Here is a 22,290-nt window from a genome sequence, read left to right on the forward strand (position 1 = left end):
ATAATTTCTTAAATTATAGGCTACTTCGCAAGACCTGGAGTTATTGTAAAGTCGAAAGAAAAGAATTTTGTATTTAACCCTTCATCGGTATCTTTGATTTTAAAACACAATCGGTGACACACAGAGTTTTTTTTTCCGGGTGTTGAAACATTAGACAAACAATGTGTTGTATACAAATATTAATATAAAAACTCATTAAAACCATTTATAATCAATAAAATTGTACATTACATCGATAAAAACTCTACTTCACATATTTATAAAATATATAGCAAACAAAAACAACACCATCGGTGACTCACGGACCCAGGCTCTGTGCTACGCTACTAATTAATAGGGGTTTGCAGGGGAAGTGTGAGATGAAAATAATGTTAAATCGGTTCCTAGAAAGATGCACGTAAGGTTCTGTTACTCCTATAGCTGCCGGCCGCGATATCACATATTTTTCTATAAAAACAAATAGAAAAATATGTACCCGTGGTGGTGGCAAAACTCCGGTGGTGTCACCGTCGGAGGGTTAAGTCCAAAGCCATGCTTTAGCTAAATTATGTTAAATGGTTGTAAAGCAATTTTATAAAGTGACTTTTGTAGATTTTTTTACAGAATTGCCATTTAATGTAACTACAGTTGTCACTTGGCAATCTGAGACTTCATAATCCGACATAACCCATGTACCCTCAGCATTCTTATTAGTGGAAATAAAACAAGCCTGCAAAACATGAGACCCCCCCACCACACTATACATTCAACATTATTGCGTAACTTAGTTTTAGTATATTACATGTACTGTTTGGAATCAATTTTTACTTGATTGTGCTTTTATTCTGTCCCAAATGCCTAGTAGCTTTTAACACTGCATTAGAAGAAATGGTCATATCAAATGCAATACAAAAAACAATCTTGATAGTCTCGACATTTTCAGTAATCCAATACGCTCTGTTGTATCATCAAGAGACAAATATACTGACAAGAGTTATTTTTATACAAAACATAAACTATTATTTGATAGAAGGAAGGATGTTTGTATTTAATTTGCTTATTGTTTTCCTTCCAATACAATACAAAAATTGCTCCTAACTCCTTACATTTAAATGGGAAAACCAATTTGTAGTTATGCTCACAAAAAATTCCAAAAAAGTTATTTATTTAAAAGATAAAACAAATATTACAAATTACAAATTAACGTAGCATAAAGTCTAAAGTTATCATTAGAGCTGTCAGAATAGTTGTGAATACTCTGAAGTCGGTGAGACCTGCTGCGGCGCTATGCCCCCCTGGTGTCGGTGTAGGGGTAGAGAAGACCGTCGTGAGGCCAGGAGTTGTTGAAGCGGCCGCCGTTGTTGGTGGAATATCTCCAGCTGCAATTTCGTAGCGTTTTGATTATTTAATTCTTTAAGCTAAAAGTTACGTGGAAAAACTACTTTTTTTGGCAGAACTTTTGTCTTAGGACGCTAGGCACGATCCTAGGATTATTTTTCACATTACTTCAGGCTAGCTAGACCTAGGGGTTGCGGCATTATCACTTAGATCAAATCCATTGGTGATTTGGCGGGATTTGAACCTGGAACCTCTTTGACCGAAGTCCCACGCTCTAACCACTAGTTCGCTCCCCACTTGGAAGACTATTAAAGGTAATAAAAGGTTTGAGCACTGACAACAATTGTTCAGTTTGTTTTTCTTATTTTTTCTCAACTCAAGATAAATTTAATGATCTCGAAAATGCATTGAAATTCCGATTCGATTCGATTCGATTAAGTAGTGGTCAAAACACGATTCAATTCATGAGGGATTCAGTATCCATATAAGGAAAACGCCTGCAGAAAGTCAATGCAATACCCGCAATACAGGAGCGCGTTGATGTTGCGTTTCCTTTGCGAAGGCGTTGTTATTTATTTAATTCTTTTCATGTAAATATTGCTTTTATTGATTTATAATTTTTTTTTTTTACTTTTCATTCGGCAATACATGGTCCTGACTAATAAAACAGTTGATCATTGTCAGTAACAAAGCAACACAGATCATATCACTCCATTCTATTATTGTGAGCCTGGGCAGTCATTGAGACAGCCTTCACCAATACAACACCTGTCGATTTTTTATTTTTTTAATAAGCAAAACAGTACCCAGTTCTGATGAGCACATTGAATATCAACAGATTATCCTAAACTGAGATTAAAATTTTGTGATATGTTTTCGAATATATTTTTTACTTTATACACAACATTTTTAATTCTTCCAATTCTGATTGCCACACAGGATTGTTTATGTCCAAGTTTATAACAAAAGCTAAAGCAATTAAAATAAAAGCTGTTTGCAAAATAATAGTTTTTCCTATCTTAACATATGATATTGTTGTTGAGTGTTAGTGAGGTGTATTTACTCACCAGGTAGAGCCTTGTACAGTTGGCTACTGTAGGTGGAATACCAAGTTTGACTCGAGGTGGCCGTGACAAGAGCTTCCTCCACGGATTGAATCACATATGGAGCCAAGTTTTGGTTTAGCAGTGAAGAGAGCTAAAATCAAATATTGTAATAGTTTACACAGCATTACCTTCAGGACGATATAAACAGGTTTACATACCTTATGTTGTCAATCTTAATAATTTAGTCTTGAACGACTAGATTCATTTTCAAACCACTTGTCTTTTTAAGCAAAATTATGTGACTACATTGCCATTGTCAATACAGTAGACTCTCTCTTATCCGGACACCTTTTAACCGGACATCAGTTTAACCGGACAATTTTTATCAGCACATTGGTTTAACCGGACTAGATCGGCAGGAAGTGGGCAATACTGAAACAACTGTTCTCGTGGGAAATATTTGAGACCAGTGATCACGTGTCTAAATACAATGCTCTCCTAAATTTAAGTCGAATACCACAGTAAACGGTCCGATTTAACAAGTTTTTGAGGACATCGGTTTAACCAGAAAAACCGTTATCCGGACTAGCCTCAGTCCTGAGGAGTCCTGATAAGAGGGAGTCTACTGTACAAAAAATACAACATTTAATACACACACCACACACACACACCGGCATTGTTAATGTTTTGACAATGGCAGATACAAGCTGAAACATGTAAACAGCCTATGTGTCATATTTCAGCTGTTTGTCGAACTATAATGTGTAATGTAAACCTATTTATTCTAGTGATTATAACAGCTATAAATGCTGGGAATGGAAATTATTTATAGGCTAATCCAAAAATAACGAACATTTGGCCAAAGACTGTTGAAAATTGTTCCTGATTACCCGGTTGGTTTAGTATGTAGAATTCATTATACTGTGTTATATCCCACCTGAGTAAGGTTCGCTCTGTTATTAGCAAGGCTCTTGATGACTGAGGAAAGGGTGCCAACTCCGAATCTGAAAATCACATAATTTAGTCGAATCAACCACATATTTACCTGTTACATGTGATAAGATTATCTGCTAACTCGTCTTTACAGATTAGTTAAAATATTTTACTTAAGGTATAGAAATTGTAATGTTCGGAGTTTCTTGAGTTGACAACAAACTTCATTAATTTTTGTGTGAACTTTTGTAAAAATTTAATTTTGGAAAGCATCATATTTAGTTTCTTAATTTAATTTGTTATTTGATGGCAAACAATTTCATTGAATTATGTTTGCTGGCATCAACTCACAAAAATCATGAGGTTCAGTTTTATAAAGTTAAACATTCCGACCATAGCTACTATTTAATTTTACACTTTACTAAAAACGACATTCATTTACTTGGAAACCTTATGAAGTGATGTTTTAATTTTTTATTGACATGAACAATCCAGTCTTCTCTGGTAAAAGTTCACGACAGAAGGTAAAAGGTAAAAGGTAAAAGGTAAACCGCACAAAACTCATATTTATGGAGGTGAGACATAAAAAAAAACTCCTAACCCAAAGATAAGATTTATTTCACAAACGACCCTATTTCAGAGCAGACAATTAATAATCTCTTATTTTACAAATAAGTCTTTGAGTATTTAAATCTGTAATAACAACTAGTTGTTTAGCCATTTCATACATGAGCTTAACAATTAAAATAATGCAAAGATCACATATACTGCAAGTAAATGGTGCGAGCTTGTATTTCAGTTTCAGTCAACATTAAAAGGCATATCTCGGTTGTACAGTCATACCAGAGTATGATTAGATGAGGCAATATAGTTCAATAAGATTTTATAATAATGTTAAATAGTTGTAAGCAAAATTTGTTTACTGTTTAAGTAGGAAATATATTTTTGTACAGTTAAAAGTTACACTGACTCAAGATAAGGATGGAAAATACATTAGTATTATAACAAATGCTGAGGACAAGCCTTTTTTACAAGACTTATACAGATAAATATTGGAAATGTATTGTATACAAGCTGTACTAAGTTAATAATAGTAAAACAAAAGATTCTTCTTATACTTTACAAGAGTGCAAAAGTCAGATGAAAACAAAAGAACTGTAAAATATTACAGAATATCAGTATCAACTGAAACTACAAGAATTTTTCACCTTTCTTGAACATCCAAACCCTCACTGAGTAAGAAGGTCAAGACAGTTTGTGCATTTTCTACACTGGAAGCAAGTCCAACCAGAATTTCCTCAGCATCACTAGTGTCTAGACTGACTGCCGAATCTTGGGCCTTGAAGGTTGTTTGTGAATTGACAATCGTGTACAATAGACTGTAACATACAATCGTTTTTGTAAGCAAATCTTTTTATAAGAGTAAATAAATATTGACTTTTAAACATCTTTTTTCTGGTTTAACTGCAGTACAAATAAAAATTTAGATTAAAAGATTTACATTAATTTTTTTGATGCGAACAAACCTATGGGTTTTGAACCTGTATGTATCCATTTTGCTTAGTAAAATTCATTGATTGATTAGCATTTAACCAGCCACTTTTAAAAGTTTGCTGGGGAAATGTTAAAACGATAAAATCCATATTTCAATGTCTAGTTTTGATAAATCATATCAAATCAAATCATCTTTATTCTATGAACACAAATTGTATGGTGAAAAATACAATAGTGGAATTAAGACTAATCTAAGGTTGAGGAAAAATAATCTTCTATTAAAAAAGCTAGACTAGTTTAGTAGTGATCTAATAAAATAATCACACAAATAACTCTTCCCTTTGGGTCTGTATATCAATGTTGTAACATCTTTCTTTCTCATCAGACTTTAGTTCTGTTATTTCAGAAAATCACAATAATAATTTTTACATCATATTACACTGTTTTAACGAACTTGCCACACAAGGATTTAGTCCAGAAAACAGCTGTTTTCCGCCAGCTTAATCAAATGGGGTTTCATTAGGTACTACTGTGCTGTTGTGAGTTTTTACTGGGCACCAACCAGCTGATTATATTTTTCAATAAGTGGTTATAAACAAAACCATAACCTCTCTTAGAGGTTATGAGTAGTGATTGTTAGTCCTTTAGTCGAAGGAAATATAAGGATTTGTAAAGATTTTTTAAGTTAGCTTAGAGTAGTATGGCGTATAATATCCTACATCACTCGTCCAAAATGTGTTTACCGAACTCATATTGTGATCCCACACTCGACTCCGTCTCGCATGTGAACGACCACACTTGTCCGGTAAACACATATTTTCAGGACTAGTAATGTAATGTATTATTATATGCATGTGTCTCTTTTTTAAATGTGATTAAATGATACTCAACGGTATTTGTAAAGTTTTTGAATCAAAACACAAATAAAAAAATAAATTAATAGAAACTTGTTTGCCTTACTTGTTTACGCTGTCTTGGTCCGTCAGGCAGGACAGAGCAATGGTGAAGTATCGTCTCAGTGTCATATCCGTAGCATTCTGGTAGGCAGTCAGCAGCGGACCCAGGGCACCGGGAGTGTAGCGGGCTCCGTAGCAAGCTACATTCTCTAGATCACTTGGTGCAATACTGTAAAGCAAATTTTTTGTATATATATAAAGTAAGTTAAAAAATAATGGTGCAAAACAAAACAGGTGGATTTTCTCCATGCTTTTATTTAAACAGCTGTTAGTGCCAACAATGAAGACAGCATTTTTATAACCTTTTTTGTATGTTTATCTTTTTTCTTAGTTATTTAACTTTACAGACTTTTTTTATAAAATGGCTATTAAATACCAAGAAAAAATGTGTTGTGGGTCGATAATTGCTCCAACTGGAGCCGTTGTGGCTGTTCAACAAAACTTCCTCCCCCAATACGCGGTTACAACAAGAAAGATACTTTCTCAATTTTTTTTCTTCAGTAGTTTCGTTGTGCTGTATAATTGTAATATCAGTAATCTCCAACACACAAAAAATTTTTTCTTCAAATTCAAATTCTTTATTCACTTAAACATATTGATCATGCAATGCACAAAGTACTGGGATATTGTGAAGTGCTATCACAATAATAACTTAACTTTAGGGATGGTCAAGTCTCGAAATTTCGGGAAATTTTAATTCTCGTTACACGAGACGAGATTTTTTTTGGCCGAGATTTTTATCGAGACGAGAATTAAAAAAAAAAAAAAAAAAAATTAAAAACGCCTGCACAAAGTCCATGCAATACCCGCAATACAGGAGCGTGTTGTAGTTGCGTTTCCTTTGCGAAGGCGTTTTTATTTAATAAATTCTTTTAATGTAAATATTACTTTAATTATTTTAATAATATTACTCTAATAACATTTGAAAAGTTTTGTTAAGTGTAAGAGTGTGAGGAATGTTTTATTACTATAAAAAGTCAAAACAAGTAACTATTTTATAAAAATTAATATTGCTTTTATTTTATGATTTATTTTATTTTAGGATAAGTTGAACTCTATCCTTACTGATATCACTATGTTTCCTAATCGTAGGCATTTTTAATAAGTTAGGCGTGATTAATAAAAAAATGTTATGCTGATGTTTTTTAATAAAATATTGTAAATATTCTTGCCTATTATCATTATTTTTGTATTTAAACAGTCATCTAACAATGTTACAAAATCAGGTAAAAATTTTGAACGTGCATTTCCCGTTGTGTATGAGAAGGGAAATCCCGTCTCGATCTCGTCTCGAAATTTTATGAGAAATAAAAAATCTTGTCTCGTCTCGTCTTGAACTAAAAATCCAATCTCGTCCATCCCTACTTAACTTAAACTATAACTAATGATGTTCTTCCACAGAGCTATGACATCACAATAGTTAGGTGATTTGAATCTAAGAATATATTTTGATGGGACCACGTAACCCTTATAACTTACAATAAAGGTATTTTGATGTTATGTTGATTTCTGTTACCTCAGATCTGTAAAATGTATTAAGCTGTTCCCAATATAACAGGACCCAAAACAGATCCCTGAGGAACACCTTATTTTACTTACTTAGAAGTATTGCCCTGCCATAGAGAAGCTCCCAGGTTCACGACAGCTGTTCTGCATGTGCCGATGTTGAAACGACAGAGCCAAGGAGTGACTAGCTCTCTCACAACGCTTGCGTTTGTGTAGTTGGCACTGTTATTTAAGTCAAGCTCGGCCAGTAAATCAGCAGAGAATAGGTCAGCAAAGTATTTCTGTGGAAAAAACAATCTACTGAAGGGTATTCACACCATTTATAAACTTGAAGAATTCATTTCTGTATGATGACAAAGGGTTCTCAATAGAATATCCTTGGTTCGATTCATGATACCGATACGATTCATGATAGTAGTATGTTTTCTGTGATGATACTAAATTAAATTTGCAATCGTCAAAATATCTATACAAGTTTTCATGCGCCGAAAATTAAACATACTTCTTAATTGAGTAAGTCACAATTACAGTTTAAGCTCAGGGGCATGTTTTATAATAAACTACAATTTACAATTTAAATAACTTCACATTGGACAATCAGCTGTTACTAATAATATTAGGTTGTAGTTTATTATGAAACATGCCCCAGATTACTATCAAACTACTATTACCACATATTTCTTATGGGAACTATACATACTCAACAAGGAAAATATGGAAGGAACAATTGTTTGGAAAACAATGTTTCATTCTTTGTGCCTTATTTACTACTACTAGCTAGACTAAGGAAATTCATGGCTAATGAGGTAAATTCAATCATTGACTGAATGCCAAATACACTCTACATCCGTAGCCATACTACTCTAAATTAACCTAGCAATAAAAAAACTGTACAATCACTATTCATAATCTATAAGAAAGGTATGTTTATAACAACTCATTGACAAATATAATCAGCTGGAATCCAGTAAAAACTCATTACATCAGTAGTAGTAATCAACTCATCAGTAGTACGTAATGACACCCCATTTGATCAAATAGGTGGCGAATAGCTGTTTTCCGGACTTAATCCTTGCGTGGAAAGTTGGTTAAAACAATGTAATTGTGGCAAAAACACTTTAAAGTTAATTTTAAAGTAAAATTTATTTCATACAAAAATATGCAGCTCTAATAATTTTATAGCCATTAAGAAGTAACCAAAATTGAATATAATTTAAGGTAAAACTCACCCCAAATGCACTTAAACCGTAGTAACTATTCCCGAGTTTAGCAGAGATGGCCTCAGTAGCCTTGACTATTGGCCACCAGCCTAGGTCTAGGCTGGTGCGGTCTGTACTGTTGAGGACTGAAAGTCCAACGGAGAAGTCTAAGAAGCCTTGAAGCGAAAGAGCCACGGCATCATCTTGCAATGCGCTGGCAACAGATAACGGAGCCCATCCGGTAGACAAAGCATTGATCAGTACATTCCACTGGTCCACCGGGTAGTTCACTCGGAATGGAGCTGCAAGCATCAATCACTGTCAGTGTGAACGGAACTAAAATAGAACTCCAATACCTTACTTGATTTTTTGTATGGTGTCGTTATTATTTTTTAAGTCCCGCCATCATATCCTAAACACTAGGTTGTAGCCTGGAACTGTTTTGCACATTACTTCAGGCTTGTTAAGTCGCGACATTATCACATGGATAAAATCCAACGGTGATTGGAAGGATCTGAACCCGGGAGCTTGGGCTCCGACGCCTGTGCTCTCTAATTAGACCATCAGCTTGCTTCCTGGTGTTATTATTAGAAGAGTTAGTGGTGTACTCAGGATCATCATATCAAGGAGTGGATGAAAGTCAGATGACTTGTTTTTCTCTGTTAGAAATTGTTATACCGTACGTAATTATCAATTATATCGGAATGGTTGGTTTTAACCCCCAAACAGCACATTGTTGCACTTGTTATGTTGCGGTGTTTATTGTCGTTGAAAAACTCATTTTGCTTGAATTCACAACGATTAATCTACAATCTTGGTATTTCTTTTGTCTTTGAGCTAAAAATAAAAAAGTGTTATAGTCCAGTGAATCTACATTTTCAGATAAACACCGATTCATAATTCAAGAGGATATTTTCCAAAAATGTAGGTACATCATGTCGCTAGCAACAGTGGATTTTAACTTACCAGTTTCTATGTTGATGACACTTGCTTCAGAGATGTTGTCCCAAGTAAAGTTGGCTGAGGTGTCCAAAAGCCAATTGCCTTGGCGAAAGTTGTTCCATTTAGGAGTCTGCCCGACAGCTATAGCAACAGAGATGGAGCGTTCAGCTGGTGTACACCAAGGCGTTTCCTACAGAAAACACATTACACGTACAGTCATCATTTGTGTACATTAAAATTAAACCAATTTGCTTTATATTTTTTTTTAGGTAGAATGCAGTTAACCTAAAAACCAAGCATATTTTAATTTGCTTTATTTCTTCAATCAGATTTGTAGCAAAAGTTAACATACGCTTAGATCAACATCAATTCTTCCTTAATTTTATTTTTCCGACTAAATGTGTTGCATGTTACCAGTGACAGTTTTCAGTGTAAATGTTTTTTAAATATTACTAAGGTACTATACATGTCAATTTTGACTTCAGTTGAACTTATAAAAATTTTTTGCCCGAAATTTCCAGAAGCCAATAGGACGGGATATAAAAAGGGACGCCATCAAGATTCTTGTAATTCGCCTATCGGATCTGATGATAATTGGAGTATCCAATTGTAATTGATCAACACTTTAACATCTTTTATATTTGTATTTACAGTCGTGTGAGTTAACACGATAAGTGTATATATATTTTTCAAGTGTTATTAGACGTATTTTTTAGTGATTAGGCGATGTAATGTATGATGTATTGTTCTGAACGCCATTCATGTATACTTTTGTATATCTGTGAATAAAGTATCTTTGAATTGAATTGATGGGCGGATCCAAGAAAATGTTGGTTTTTTATTTGTTATTTATTTGTTAGGTTTTTTATTTTTACAAGGACGGGTTTTTTAAAAATAATTCATATGGCTAGGCAATGTCAAAGACTATCTGTGTCCATATACAAAACTGTCTTTGTCCATTTACCAGACTGTCTGTGTCCATATACAAGACTGTCTGTGTCCATGTACAAGACTATCTGTGTCCATATACAAAACTATCTGTGTCCATTTACAAGACTGTCTGTGTCCATATACAAGACTGTCTGTGTCCATGTACAAGACTATCTGTGTCCATTTACAAGACTATCTGTGTCCATGTACAAGACTGTCTGTGTCCATATACAAGACTATCTGTGTCCATATACAAGACTGTCCGAGTCCATTTCCATGACTGTCTGAGTCCATATACAAGACTGTCTGTGTCCATATACAACACTGTCTGTGTCAATATACAACACTGTCTGTGTCAATATACAACACTGTCTGTGTCAATATACAAGACTGTCTGTGCCCATATACAAGACTGTCTGTGTCCATATACAAGACTGTCTGTGTCCATATACAAGACTGTCTGTGTCCATGTACAAGACTATCTGTGTCCATTTACAAGACTGTCTGAGTCCATATACAAGACTGTCTGTGTCCATGTACAAGACTATCTGTATCCATGTACAAAACTATCTGTGTCCATATACAAGACTGTCTGAGTCCATATACAAGACTATCTGTGTCCATTTACAAGACTATCTGTGTCCATGTACAAGACTGTCTGTGTCCATATACAAGACTATCTGTGTCCATATACAAGACTGTCCGAGTCCATTTACATGACTGTCTGAGTCCATATACAAGACTGTCTGTGTCCATATACAACACTGTCCGTGTCAATATACAACACTGTCTGTGTCAATATACAACACTGTCTGTGTCAATATACAAGACTGTCTGTGCCCATATACAAGACTGTCTGTGTCCATATACAAGACTGTCTGTGTCCATATACAAGACTGTCTGTGTCCATGTACAAGACTATCTGTGTCCATATACAAGACTGTCTGTGTCCATATACAAGACTGTCTGTGTCCATGTACAAGACTATCTGTGTCCATATACAAGACTGTCTGAGTCCATATACAAGACTATCTGTGTCCATTTACAAGACTATCTGTGTCCATGTACAAGACTGTCTGTGTCCATATACAAGACTATCTGTGTCCATATACAACACTGTCTGTGTCAATATACAACACTGTCTGTGTCAATATACAAGACTGTCTGTGCCCATATACAAGACTGTCTGTGTCCATATACAAGACTGTCTGTGTCCATGTACAAGACTATCTGTGTCCATATACAAGACTGTCTGTGTCCATATACAAGACTGTCTGTGTCCATGTACAAGACTATCTGTGTCCATGTACAAGACTATCTGTGTCCATTTACAAGACTGTCTGTGTCCATATACAACACTGTCTGTGTCAATATACAACACTGTCTGTGTCAATATACAAGACTGTCTGTGCCCATATACAAGACTGTCTGTGTCCATATACAAGACTGTCTGTGTCCATGTACAAGACTATCTGTGTCCATATACAAGACTGTCTGTGTCCATATACAAGACTGTCTGTGTCCATGTACAAGACTATCTGTGTCCATTTACAAGACTGTCTGAGTCCATATACAAGACTGTCTGTGTCCATATACAACACTGTCTGTGTCAATATACAACACTGTCTGTGTCAATATACAAGACTGTCTGTGCCCATATACAAGACTGTCTGTGTCCATATACAAGACTGTCTGTGTCCATATACAAGACTGTCTGTGTCCATGTACAAGACTATCTGTGTCCATTTACAAGACTATCTGTGTCCATGTACAAGACTGTCTGTGTCCATATACAAGACTGTCCGAGTCCATTTACATGACTGTCTGAGTCCATATACAAGACTGTCTGTGTCCATGTACAGGACTACCTTTGGATACAGATAGTTTTGTATAGTATGGACTTTGGACACAGATAGTCTTGTACATGGACACAGATAGTTTTGTACATGGCCACACATAGTCTTGTACATGGACACAGATATTCTTGTACATGTTATTTTTATTGTCTGGTATCACTAGTATTTTTATTTACTTCCCATAAATATTATAGACATTAATGTTTTTGTTAGTGATGTAAGAAAGGGAATGTTTGAAGCGTTAGAAGACGTTTCTTTTATTTACTTTCCGTAACAAGATACTGATGATATAACAAGACCCCCTAAAGATGTTACAAATGGTGGTGAAATGTACATTAAGTGATTAACTAGAGAAGTAAGGAACGGAGGATACACTCCATGGTACGTAAGTGTCTAGCACTAGTGCTGGTGTCTTGGGTTAAAGTCCCACATCCCCCCCCCCCCCCGCCCCTCGCCCTCACGTACTACAAAGCTAATTGGAGGAAAACCCTGTGCCCTGTGCGATAGGAAATTCCAAACAGTGCTCGCCGCTCGGCTCTTCCTTACGTCACAAGTATATTTCCAGCACACCATACCAGAGGTGAAAGGTAGTCCCATTAGCATGATTCTTCTGTACCTTACTTTCCTGTGATTACACAGGCAAAACAAGGTAATAACTGGGTGTTCTCGATTTATTTTTTAATAGAAATTATTAGTGTTTTTGAGTAAGTATTTGGTAGCAAATTCAGAATGGTTACCTGGGCTAGGTTGTAGGTTGAGTTGGAGTTGATAGCGAAGTTCACCAGTGGACTACAAGGCTGGCTGATCCAGTTGGGAAGGAGGGGAATGGCAGCTGTACAGTTGTAAGATTTGCTTTGTTTAATGTACTTCACCATTATGTTGACCAGGTCCGTGGTCGTTACTACCGATTTTCTGCAACCAGACCACAATCAACGCAATATCATGACACCTTAAAAACTGGTATGATAATTTGAAAGTTGATAAGCTCCATCTTTAGTTTCTTGTGATTCTTTTCTTTTTCTATTGCAAGAAAAGTATAATTTCAAAAGACAAGTATCACATACCATATCTCTCAGGATGGTAGGATTAAGCCAATTGAAACTATGAGCATTTTAGATTGGGAAATGCCAAACATATTGTGGGTAAAATATATTACAAAACCCTTGTGTACCAAACAACCTGTTGTGTGGTTAGCATATTAAAAATGAACTAAAAAAAATTAGTATGAAATTGTTGTGTATGCAAAAAATTTCATAGATCCACCATCATAGATCATTAACATAACAGAAAGAAACATGAGGCCAAAAAATAGGAGTTTTTTCTGTCTAATTTATTTTTGTTCCTGTTTTCCGTGTGTTGCTAGTGAAGATTGGAAACACAGCCTTTCTCCACTATGAATTATACACTGAAAGTATATACAAATATGGATTGATACTTTACTATAATTAAATTTGTTTAAAGTTTTAATTTAAAGATTTTATTATGATTTTAGAAAATATCGTAAGTTATTATGTGACAAAGTCTCATTAAAATTTTATCCATTATGTGTAAAATAAGATGATTACTATCTATGTATGTTCTGTCTATACTATGTTTTAATGGTGAACTTACTCTAACTTGATGAAGTCTGACAGTGTCTTCTGGACTACTTTAACTGCCATGGTGTTTTGCCACATCAGAAGTGTGCTCAGTCCTAGAATTCAGTTGGTGGATTAATTCTCACTTCAATCCTCTATCAGTGACAACCAGTTTGCTTTTAAAGAAGTATTTTTTAATTTTTAGTTTTATTTTTTTACGTTAGGCTTTAGGCCGAAATTTATTTTTAACACTACTTCAGGCTAGACCTAAAGAGTTGAGGCATTATCCCTTTGACAAAATCCATTAGTGATTGGCGGGATTTGAACCCAGAACCTAAGAGACTAAAGTCCCGTTCTCTACCACTAGACTCGTTTGCTCCCTGCCTTAAGAAGTAGTGAAATTTACCTTATTCCAAAAATGCTGAGAAACATTTTTATAAGAGTACAAATACAGTATAATTTTTTATCAACTTTGCAATAAAATTAGAATTTTCTGTGCGGTGTACCTGCAAATGTTGGGAATATAAAATGCCAGGATCAGAAGTTGTTAATTATATATAATATGTGAGTGACAAGAATTTACACTAAACCTGTAACGTTAGGAGCTTTTTGGGATGTCTAAGAAATCATGTTATACTGATTATGATACCTTTCAGCTTGATGGTCTGGTTGCTGATGATGTTTTCAATGTCCCACTTGGTCAGGTCTTCAGCAGTGATGACTGCTCCTGAAGGACTGGTGTACCCTCCAAGAGCCTCACTTCTGACCACAATCTTTAGCCAATCTTGTAGCGGTGTCTACGAAACAGAAACAGGCATTGGTCAATTAAACTACATTTTACCAATAAACATGTTTTTATGATGCCAACTATGTTAAAATCCTACCCAATTTGGTAGCAAAAATATCTAGATAGTCAAAAAGCCCAAGAATGGTTAATTATTTAGTCATGTAAATAATCTAAAATTGTTATAATACCTAAAATCAAAAAATGTAAAAACTTTTGAAAATTTTCTTGTAAAGTACTTTTAAACTAAATACATGCTAATGTTATATTATTCATTTCTATGCTACAATATAAGTGAAATACTGTATTCTGTATTGTAGCTATGAATAGACAAAATTGAACTGAACTGATTATTTAACAATTCAAGAACAAACCTTTATCTAGACTATCAAATATTTTACTTAAAACATTCTTCCATAAAACTAAAGCTAAAAAACTGTTTATTAATTATGGTGGCCCATATGTTTTTATCATTATTTTTTCATGTTAATTGGCAACATTTTAAAATGTAGCTAAGATTAGCTGTGTAGGTTAAATAGTATTATTAATTACAGCTTTATTGTCCTCTAAGTTAGGTTGAATTCAGCCTGTGTGTGACTGTGTATTTATTTACCTCGCCTTGCTGGAAGGGAATGGCCAAGTATGCCCCAACACTCTCGGACAACCACAACTCCGACCACCACTGAGGAGTTTTGGAGAACTCCAGGTATTGACGAAGAAACTCCTCAGTTAGCTTGAGTTGCAGACTTGTCCACTGCAAAATGCTGCCAACCGTCCCTTGGTAGACCTCAGGGCTGCCAACATGCAATTTAGTAAGTACCTTACAGAGGCAATTATAAATAAAAATTTATTTTTAATCTTTGTCCCTTTTGGTCAACCTATGTTTCCGATAACTGTAAAAATCGACGCTCTACTATAGTAGAAGTTTTAACTTGTATGGTTTTATTCAACTCATTTATCTCTATCTCTTTGCTATATATTTATTTCTCAAAATCGTTTCTTTAAAGTGACAGCTAAAACAACGAAGCTCGAAACATCAAGCTACTTCTACATCCTTCACAGTTTACCTGGTAAACACGAAGCCAAGACTAGAGAAAGTAGTTAGTGTTTTGTCTGGTAGAACAATGAGGTTGAGTGGTGACTGTGGGAACTTTCCATACTGTTTGACCACATTGGTGATGAGGATGTTGAGCCAATAGATAGTTACTGGAAGAGACGGAGGGACGACAACTTTCACACCCATGGACGAGACCGGAGCCACCTGACTTATGAAGATACCAAGAGAGTGGATGGAGATGGGACCAGTGTTGGGAAAGGTGTCCAAAACCTTATCATCTGATCTGGAAAAAGAAGAAGAACCATGAAAACAAAACTGGCAAATAAATAGCTATAACATAAAAATATTAAGCCTCTCTTGTACAAAACCTTTGTACAAAACTTGTTTTTTATTGTTGAGGCTGGCACATCTACCAGAGAAGCGTATAATTAATCAAAGTATAGTTTAGTTATTCTTAACCGAACTGAAGATTAGTTTTGTGTGTCAATAAGTGATGTTGATTGTTAATGGTGTTTAATAAACTGTAAGGAAACAGAAACGTCTTCATTTTCTTTAAAAAATGTGATTGTAACGTTTGGTAATTCAACTCTTTGTTGTTGCCTTGTCTTTGCAAGCTTGGATTACAAACTATGCTTCGTGCCGATGAGGTTAAACTTGAAAGGTCGTTAGCAACATTTTAAAAGAACTTTTGTACAACAGATTTTGTGTGTTAAGACAATATATTTAATTTATGAATCAAAAAGTTTAATTTACATAATTAGGACCTAAATGGTTGCAAGTTCTCAAGTAGTGGCAAGTTTACATCCTAGGATGTATGGCTCAAGCCCAGATCCATTTAAAACATTAATTACTTCTGGCTAAGCTTAGATGAAGATCGTGGCATTTCACATAGCTAAACACCATTGGGGATTGATAGGATTACAACCCAGGACCTTGGAGACAAAAGCCCTGCACTTTACCTATAGCCCTAATAGGCTTAGTCACTAGGCATGAACAGAAACAACAATTGCTGAAGTCCTGTTGAGATCTATTGATAATATGCTTACAAAGGTTCGGAGGTTGGGGAACCAGCTGTAGACAAAGAGTAGTACGAGGTGGGTCGAACAACTTGTAGAGATACAGGAACCTTAAACTGTGGTTCATCAAAACAGGGAAACACTTCACGAGCATACACCGGCCTGAAGTTGCTGGCAATGTACTTGCTGTCAAACAAAAAAACAATATAACACACAATTCACATGAAAAATAACAACTGTTACAGGATAGCATGAGTAGAATGCAATGTAAGAGTAATAGCTTGTGGAATGCAGTACAAAAAAAATAGATTATATTTATGTTGACCTTATTTTGTAATGAGACAATGAGTCTCTTAGTTTCCCAGTAGATAGTCTTGGAGGTACTGAATCTAATACTTGACTAAAAGAACACATTTAAAGATAAATCCTATACTGTATTTCAAAAAGTTTTTAACCACACTATTATAAATTTACATAAACTACAAACCTAGTGGAGTTGTAATAGCCGTAGAAAAGTCCTTTAGTTGAGGTACCCAGGGGCGATGTAAAATGGAGAGATATCACATAAGTGTAGTTTAGCTTCAGAGCTTGTCCATCCTTCAACTCCAGCTGGAAGTAAAGACATATTTTGAGATTACAGGGGGAAATTAAAAAAAATATGTTCATATGTTCTGTTTCCCCTTTACCAAGTGATTATGGTGCAGAAATAAACAGGTGTAATTTCTGATTGCCTTGATAAATGTATTTATCTGATAAATGTATTACTGATGTATAGCTGATACTGCCAACAATGGAGAGAGCAAGTCTATAGTTTTGATTTGGTTAAATTTTGTCTTGGCCTCTTGATTAACTGTGACAGGCTTGTTTATTAAATTAGCTACAACAAAACAAGAAAAGGTTTTTTGTGGGTTGGAGATTGCCCAAAATGAGGCCAATTGAAACTGTTCAAAAACTTTTGGAACATTCAGAAGCATCCTCCTCGTAGTTTTTGCAAATGTTGGGTGAGGAAGTTTCGTTGAAGAGTCACAATTTGACAATCTTCTGTCCTTGTTTTATGGTAGCTATTTGATAAAAAGCCTGTAGGAGAATCAAGAAGTCAATAAAAAAATAAAATAAAAACACTAGGCCTACTTATAAAAATGATCTTTCCGTTATTGGCCCTAACTGCTGCTGGACAAACAGAAATCCACCTGTTTGGTTTTGCACCATTAATTTTTAAAGACCCAGTATTTATTGATTTTTCACAGATTAGAAACAAAACAAATATTTATCCAGACCAAAAAATAAGTTTAAAGTTCAAGTTGTAAAATTAAATAACAAGTAAAAGTAAGCTTTTCTTTCTTAACCCCAACACTGTACAAAGATTAAAAAACATTTATCATTGCAAATTTTTATTTTTATTCTAAACAATCAGATAAATTTTACAAAGTTAACGATGCCTTATTAGTTTTCTAAAAGGTTCAAACTAATTTATGTACCTATCTGGAGAAAACAAGTAAATTACAATTGAGAATAGCTATTCCTTCGATTTTTAAAATATTGCAATATTGTTAAAATATACATCAATATTTTGCATTATTTGCAATTTAACTTACAATATATAAAAAGACTTATCAAGACTACATTAAACTCCTCTGAAGAGAAGAACATTAGATAGGTAAAGTTGTATAGAAGCCATGTGGAATATACATTTGATGTCCACACGCAGATAACATTTGTACAAACTTTTAAATTTGGAAACTAAAGAATTCCAAAATTCTATTCTAATTTTTACAAAAATTATAATGTTAATAAAATGTTAATATTGTTGTAAGTGGTTTTGTTTCACAGTAAACAATTTTAAATATAAATCATGGAATTTGCAATGGGTAATACTTAAAATATTAGTAATTGTTGTGGCTTGCCCCTGAACTGGTAATATAAATTTAAAATAATAGTGGTTTATTTACCTTTACTTTCGTCCCAGTTCAATAAAAGCTGTAATATCTACAACCATGGTTTCGACGCTAGTTGCGTCATGGTCACGTAGTTAGCAAGTCGAGAAGGATCTTGTCATAGTCAGTCGCTTGGACGTCGTCATTTTAATCTGAATGTACATGTGTGTTTATGTCCGTGTCCGTGTTTGTGTAAATATGACGACGTCCAAGCGACTAACTATGACAAGATCCTTCTCGACTTGCTAACTACGTGACCATGACGCAACTAGCGTCGAAACCATGGTTGTAGATATTACAACTTTTATTGAACTGGGACAAAAGTAAAGATAAATAAACCACTATTATTTTATACTCAAAATATTTATGAAGCATGACTGATTAAGAGGGCTAAAACTTATCAATATTGTTGTAAAAGTTTGATTCTTGGTTCTGAAACACTGAAATCTTTTTTGATACTTACGATAAGCAAAGAGTTCTCGTCATCCAAACTAACAGCCCCAGGCATCATAACTGTACCGTCCATGTCGATAATAGCGGCAGATGTCGCGTTAACTGTTCCGTTAGCACCATAATGCAGCGCAATGGAGGTAAGTGTTTCGTTCTGAAAAAAGATTTGAAGATATTAAACATTCAAACTTTACAGTTTTTCAGTTGGATCTTTTCTTCAATCGACGTTATCCGTAAAAACGTGGAAAAATATATTATTGAGGGATCATAATAAGGACGGGAATAGAATAAACCAGTAAAAATGCATTATCTTTCAATTTCATTTCAAAACAGAACTGGGCTCAACGTATAAACAAGCTTACTTTTTAGGTTAACACAGGGAAATACAATTTGCATGGTAAAAGGAGACAAAGGGTAAATCTTGTTAAGGCCCAAAAATAATCACATAAAAAAGGATTGCAAAAACAGAATTTTGAAAATACTTAAAACTTATTTTATCTGGATTCATCCTAAGTCAAAGCAGACATGACTTATTTCTTTTTGTGGTCACTGACTTTTGTGAAATTTCTACTATTGTGTTGTTTTTATGTCTCTCTCGTGGACTTATTTAAAGGTTAGCCTGTTTTCCTGTAATTTACCTTAACAATTCCTGCCAAATGCCCTATCTTTCAATCAGATAACCTTATTTCTTGAACGGTTGTTTTTTCCAAAAATATTGTAGTCCAATGAAAGTTCCAATTACTTTGGGTTGAAAGTGTTATTTACAAAAATTCATAATTTTACTCTTATTCACAAGGCAAGGAATACAATGAGGTGAAAGTAGAGACAGTGCAAAAGAAGATTCAGCTTTAGAATTGTGTATTGTATGGAAATACAGTAAATATGTGTAAGTTTATTTGTCTCACATATGAAAAAGTCATTTTCGGTTTGCACGAATAAAATATTGGGAAGTCGCAACTGATATTGATTTTGAAAATGTTGATATTTTTTAATAGTATATTATAGTTATAGCAAGAAATAATAATATTTACAGCTAATATTTTGGAATACAGATGATGAATTCTCTACAATTCAAAAATTAAAATTCATGTTATGATGAAATGCACATTACTATTTAATACTAGGGAGGGATGGATCCCAAAAAAGTTTGTGTCATGAAAATATCTATGTACTTTAAAAGATAATTGAGACAATATAAACCATTAGGTTTGAAAAAATCCTTAAAATATTAAAATTGAATCTTTCTCTGACATAATAAAAATTCAATACAAAAAATTTCTTAAATTGTTATACAAATGATTATTTCCTCACAACCAAGAGTATGTCTGAATTCAGATTAATTCGTCATATTATAAAAACTTATCAACCTCATTTCATGTAGTGAACATTCCCTGAACATTGATTGAGAGTACAAAGATATCTTATCAGTACTTGTTATATGTCAATACCTTATCAGTACTGCCTCCTATATCAACATTAACTATCACTAACACCACCTGGATGAGACTTAACCATTATCACGAAGTATCCAGTGTCAATTATAATTTCAATTACATTATAAATATATGAAGTTCAGGTGCAGTTATGGAGCCACTCCTTTATTAACTTAGCTGACTGATGTGATATGTGTGAAGTAAAAAGTTAATTCAGTGTGATTAACTTGAATTGCCAAGAAAAAATACCTTTAACACTAATACCGAAACCCTACCCAGGCTGACGCTAACCGAAAACCCCGGTCTGTGAGATCCCGTTTGAAAATAATGGATCCCGCTTAGAAACACAAACCGAAAAACCCTGGGCCTGTGAGACCCTGCTTTAAAATACACTAATGCTGGGCTTCCGAGACGGGCATGTTATGAACAGACAACCTGTCAAGGTCATGGCAAACACGCAAAATGAACAAAAAATATATCAACCAGTAGGGTAGGAAAATGTGGGAAGGTATTGGGGGAATGGATTCTCCCAAGTAAACAGTTTTGCCAACATGTCTTTTTGAAAATTCCCGTGGGCCTGTCAGATCAGGGTTTTGGTATAAGTGTTAAAATCTTTTTAGGAAGGAATGATATGATAATTATTATTAAACTTCAGATTATTAACCTGTACCAAATCTAGGTTCAGTTGTGAGTGTTACACGAGTTGAGACACTTACAGGAGAATTTTAACTTGGTGGATTAAATTCCTTAACAAATTGAATTCTCTCAATTGAATGGAAAGCTTTACTAGAAATAAAACTCTATCAGTGGAGTCCTGATGATCCTGAAATTTGCCCTGATCACGTCTGAGAACGATTCAGGAGAACAATTAATTGTGAAAAGGAGATTGTAATCTGATAATACATGTGTAGCCGCGATCAGACTTAAATCTTTAGTTAGTTTAGTTTAGTCTTTAGTTTGGCGGAAGACTGAGCAAATCGTGATATCAATAACTATAAATTTACCTGTAATTGTTTGTTACGACTTTATTTGGTGAAAAACTATTACAAAGTCCCCAGCCTTAACCTGGGCTCTACAACTGCAGCCGTTTTACTAATTAATGCCCTTTTAGCTTTACCAATAGCTTCAGTAACTTTTTTTTATCTAAGTCATAATTTGCAAAATTTTATGAATAATTTGATGTGCACATGAAAGGGTAAGACCATTATATAGTTACATAGTTGATATACATCAATGACTTAGTGAGTTCCTTTCAACTTAAGCCTTTTAATAAGGATAGTCAAAACCCAAAAACATAATTCTCTGATTATGTGCAGTTAAAAAAAAATGATATAGGAATCTCGCGATATTATCACGATTGAGAAGGATGTATGTCTATGAAGAAGGGCGGATATTAAGAAACAACAGTATAGGGGTGAAAATAAGTATGGAGGTAAGAAATAATCTATACACCACACTGTTGATTTCTCAATCAAATTTGCCTTTGTTTAGTATCAATTATCTAATCTTTTTTTATATACTTTTAAAAAATTATTATATATTTTGTAAATTATGACTTGGATAAAAAGTTACTGAAACTAGGGAAAGTTAAAAGTTGACTTATTAGAGCAAGGGGCGCAGAGTTCGAGTTTATGGCTTGAGCCAAGCCGAGGAAGACAAAGAGTTAGGAGACAGCTTTGATCATACAAACTAACTTATAGCTATGCTTTGTATCATCCAATCTGTCAGTGAACTCAGAAATCGTACAAACCCAAACCCAATCAAAATTGAGAATCCTAGATGGACTAGGATTTTAAGTCTGGTTATAACCATTGACTTTACACATAATAGACTTCCCATGTAATGTAAAAATTTGAAGCC

General features: G+C 34.4%; 1 protein-coding gene across 1 annotated transcript in view; it reads right to left on the minus strand.

The window, feature by feature from the left end:
* Positions 1–1,127: 1,127 nt before the first annotated feature.
* The window catches only part of LOC128998554 (thyrotropin-releasing hormone-degrading ectoenzyme-like), a 34,729-nt gene continuing 13,566 nt past the window's right edge, over positions 1,128–22,290 (minus strand). Inside the window, exons 3-18 of the mRNA XM_054424740.1 lie at positions 19,011–19,151; positions 17,101–17,222; positions 16,644–16,799; positions 15,608–15,880; positions 15,154–15,334; positions 14,406–14,553; positions 13,791–13,872; positions 12,917–13,091; positions 9,418–9,583; positions 8,482–8,753; positions 7,346–7,533; positions 5,751–5,915; positions 4,505–4,675; positions 3,301–3,367; positions 2,385–2,514; positions 1,128–1,358 (exon numbers count right to left, since the gene is read on the minus strand). Coding sequence (XP_054280715.1) covers positions 1,180–1,358; positions 2,385–2,514; positions 3,301–3,367; positions 4,505–4,675; positions 5,751–5,915; positions 7,346–7,533; positions 8,482–8,753; positions 9,418–9,583; positions 12,917–13,091; positions 13,791–13,872; positions 14,406–14,553; positions 15,154–15,334; positions 15,608–15,880; positions 16,644–16,799; positions 17,101–17,222; positions 19,011–19,151 — 2,616 coding nt within the window. The 3' untranslated portion in view covers positions 1,128–1,179. The remainder of the gene's footprint in view (positions 1,359–2,384; positions 2,515–3,300; positions 3,368–4,504; positions 4,676–5,750; positions 5,916–7,345; positions 7,534–8,481; positions 8,754–9,417; positions 9,584–12,916; positions 13,092–13,790; positions 13,873–14,405; positions 14,554–15,153; positions 15,335–15,607; positions 15,881–16,643; positions 16,800–17,100; positions 17,223–19,010; positions 19,152–22,290) is intronic.

This window comes from Macrosteles quadrilineatus, unplaced genomic scaffold (assembly GCF_028750875.1).
Source record: "Macrosteles quadrilineatus isolate MER2022 unplaced genomic scaffold, UCM_ALF_1.0 Scaffold_7__1_contigs__length_78375512, whole genome shotgun sequence".
NCBI classification, from domain to species: domain Eukaryota; kingdom Metazoa; phylum Arthropoda; class Insecta; order Hemiptera; family Cicadellidae; genus Macrosteles; species Macrosteles quadrilineatus.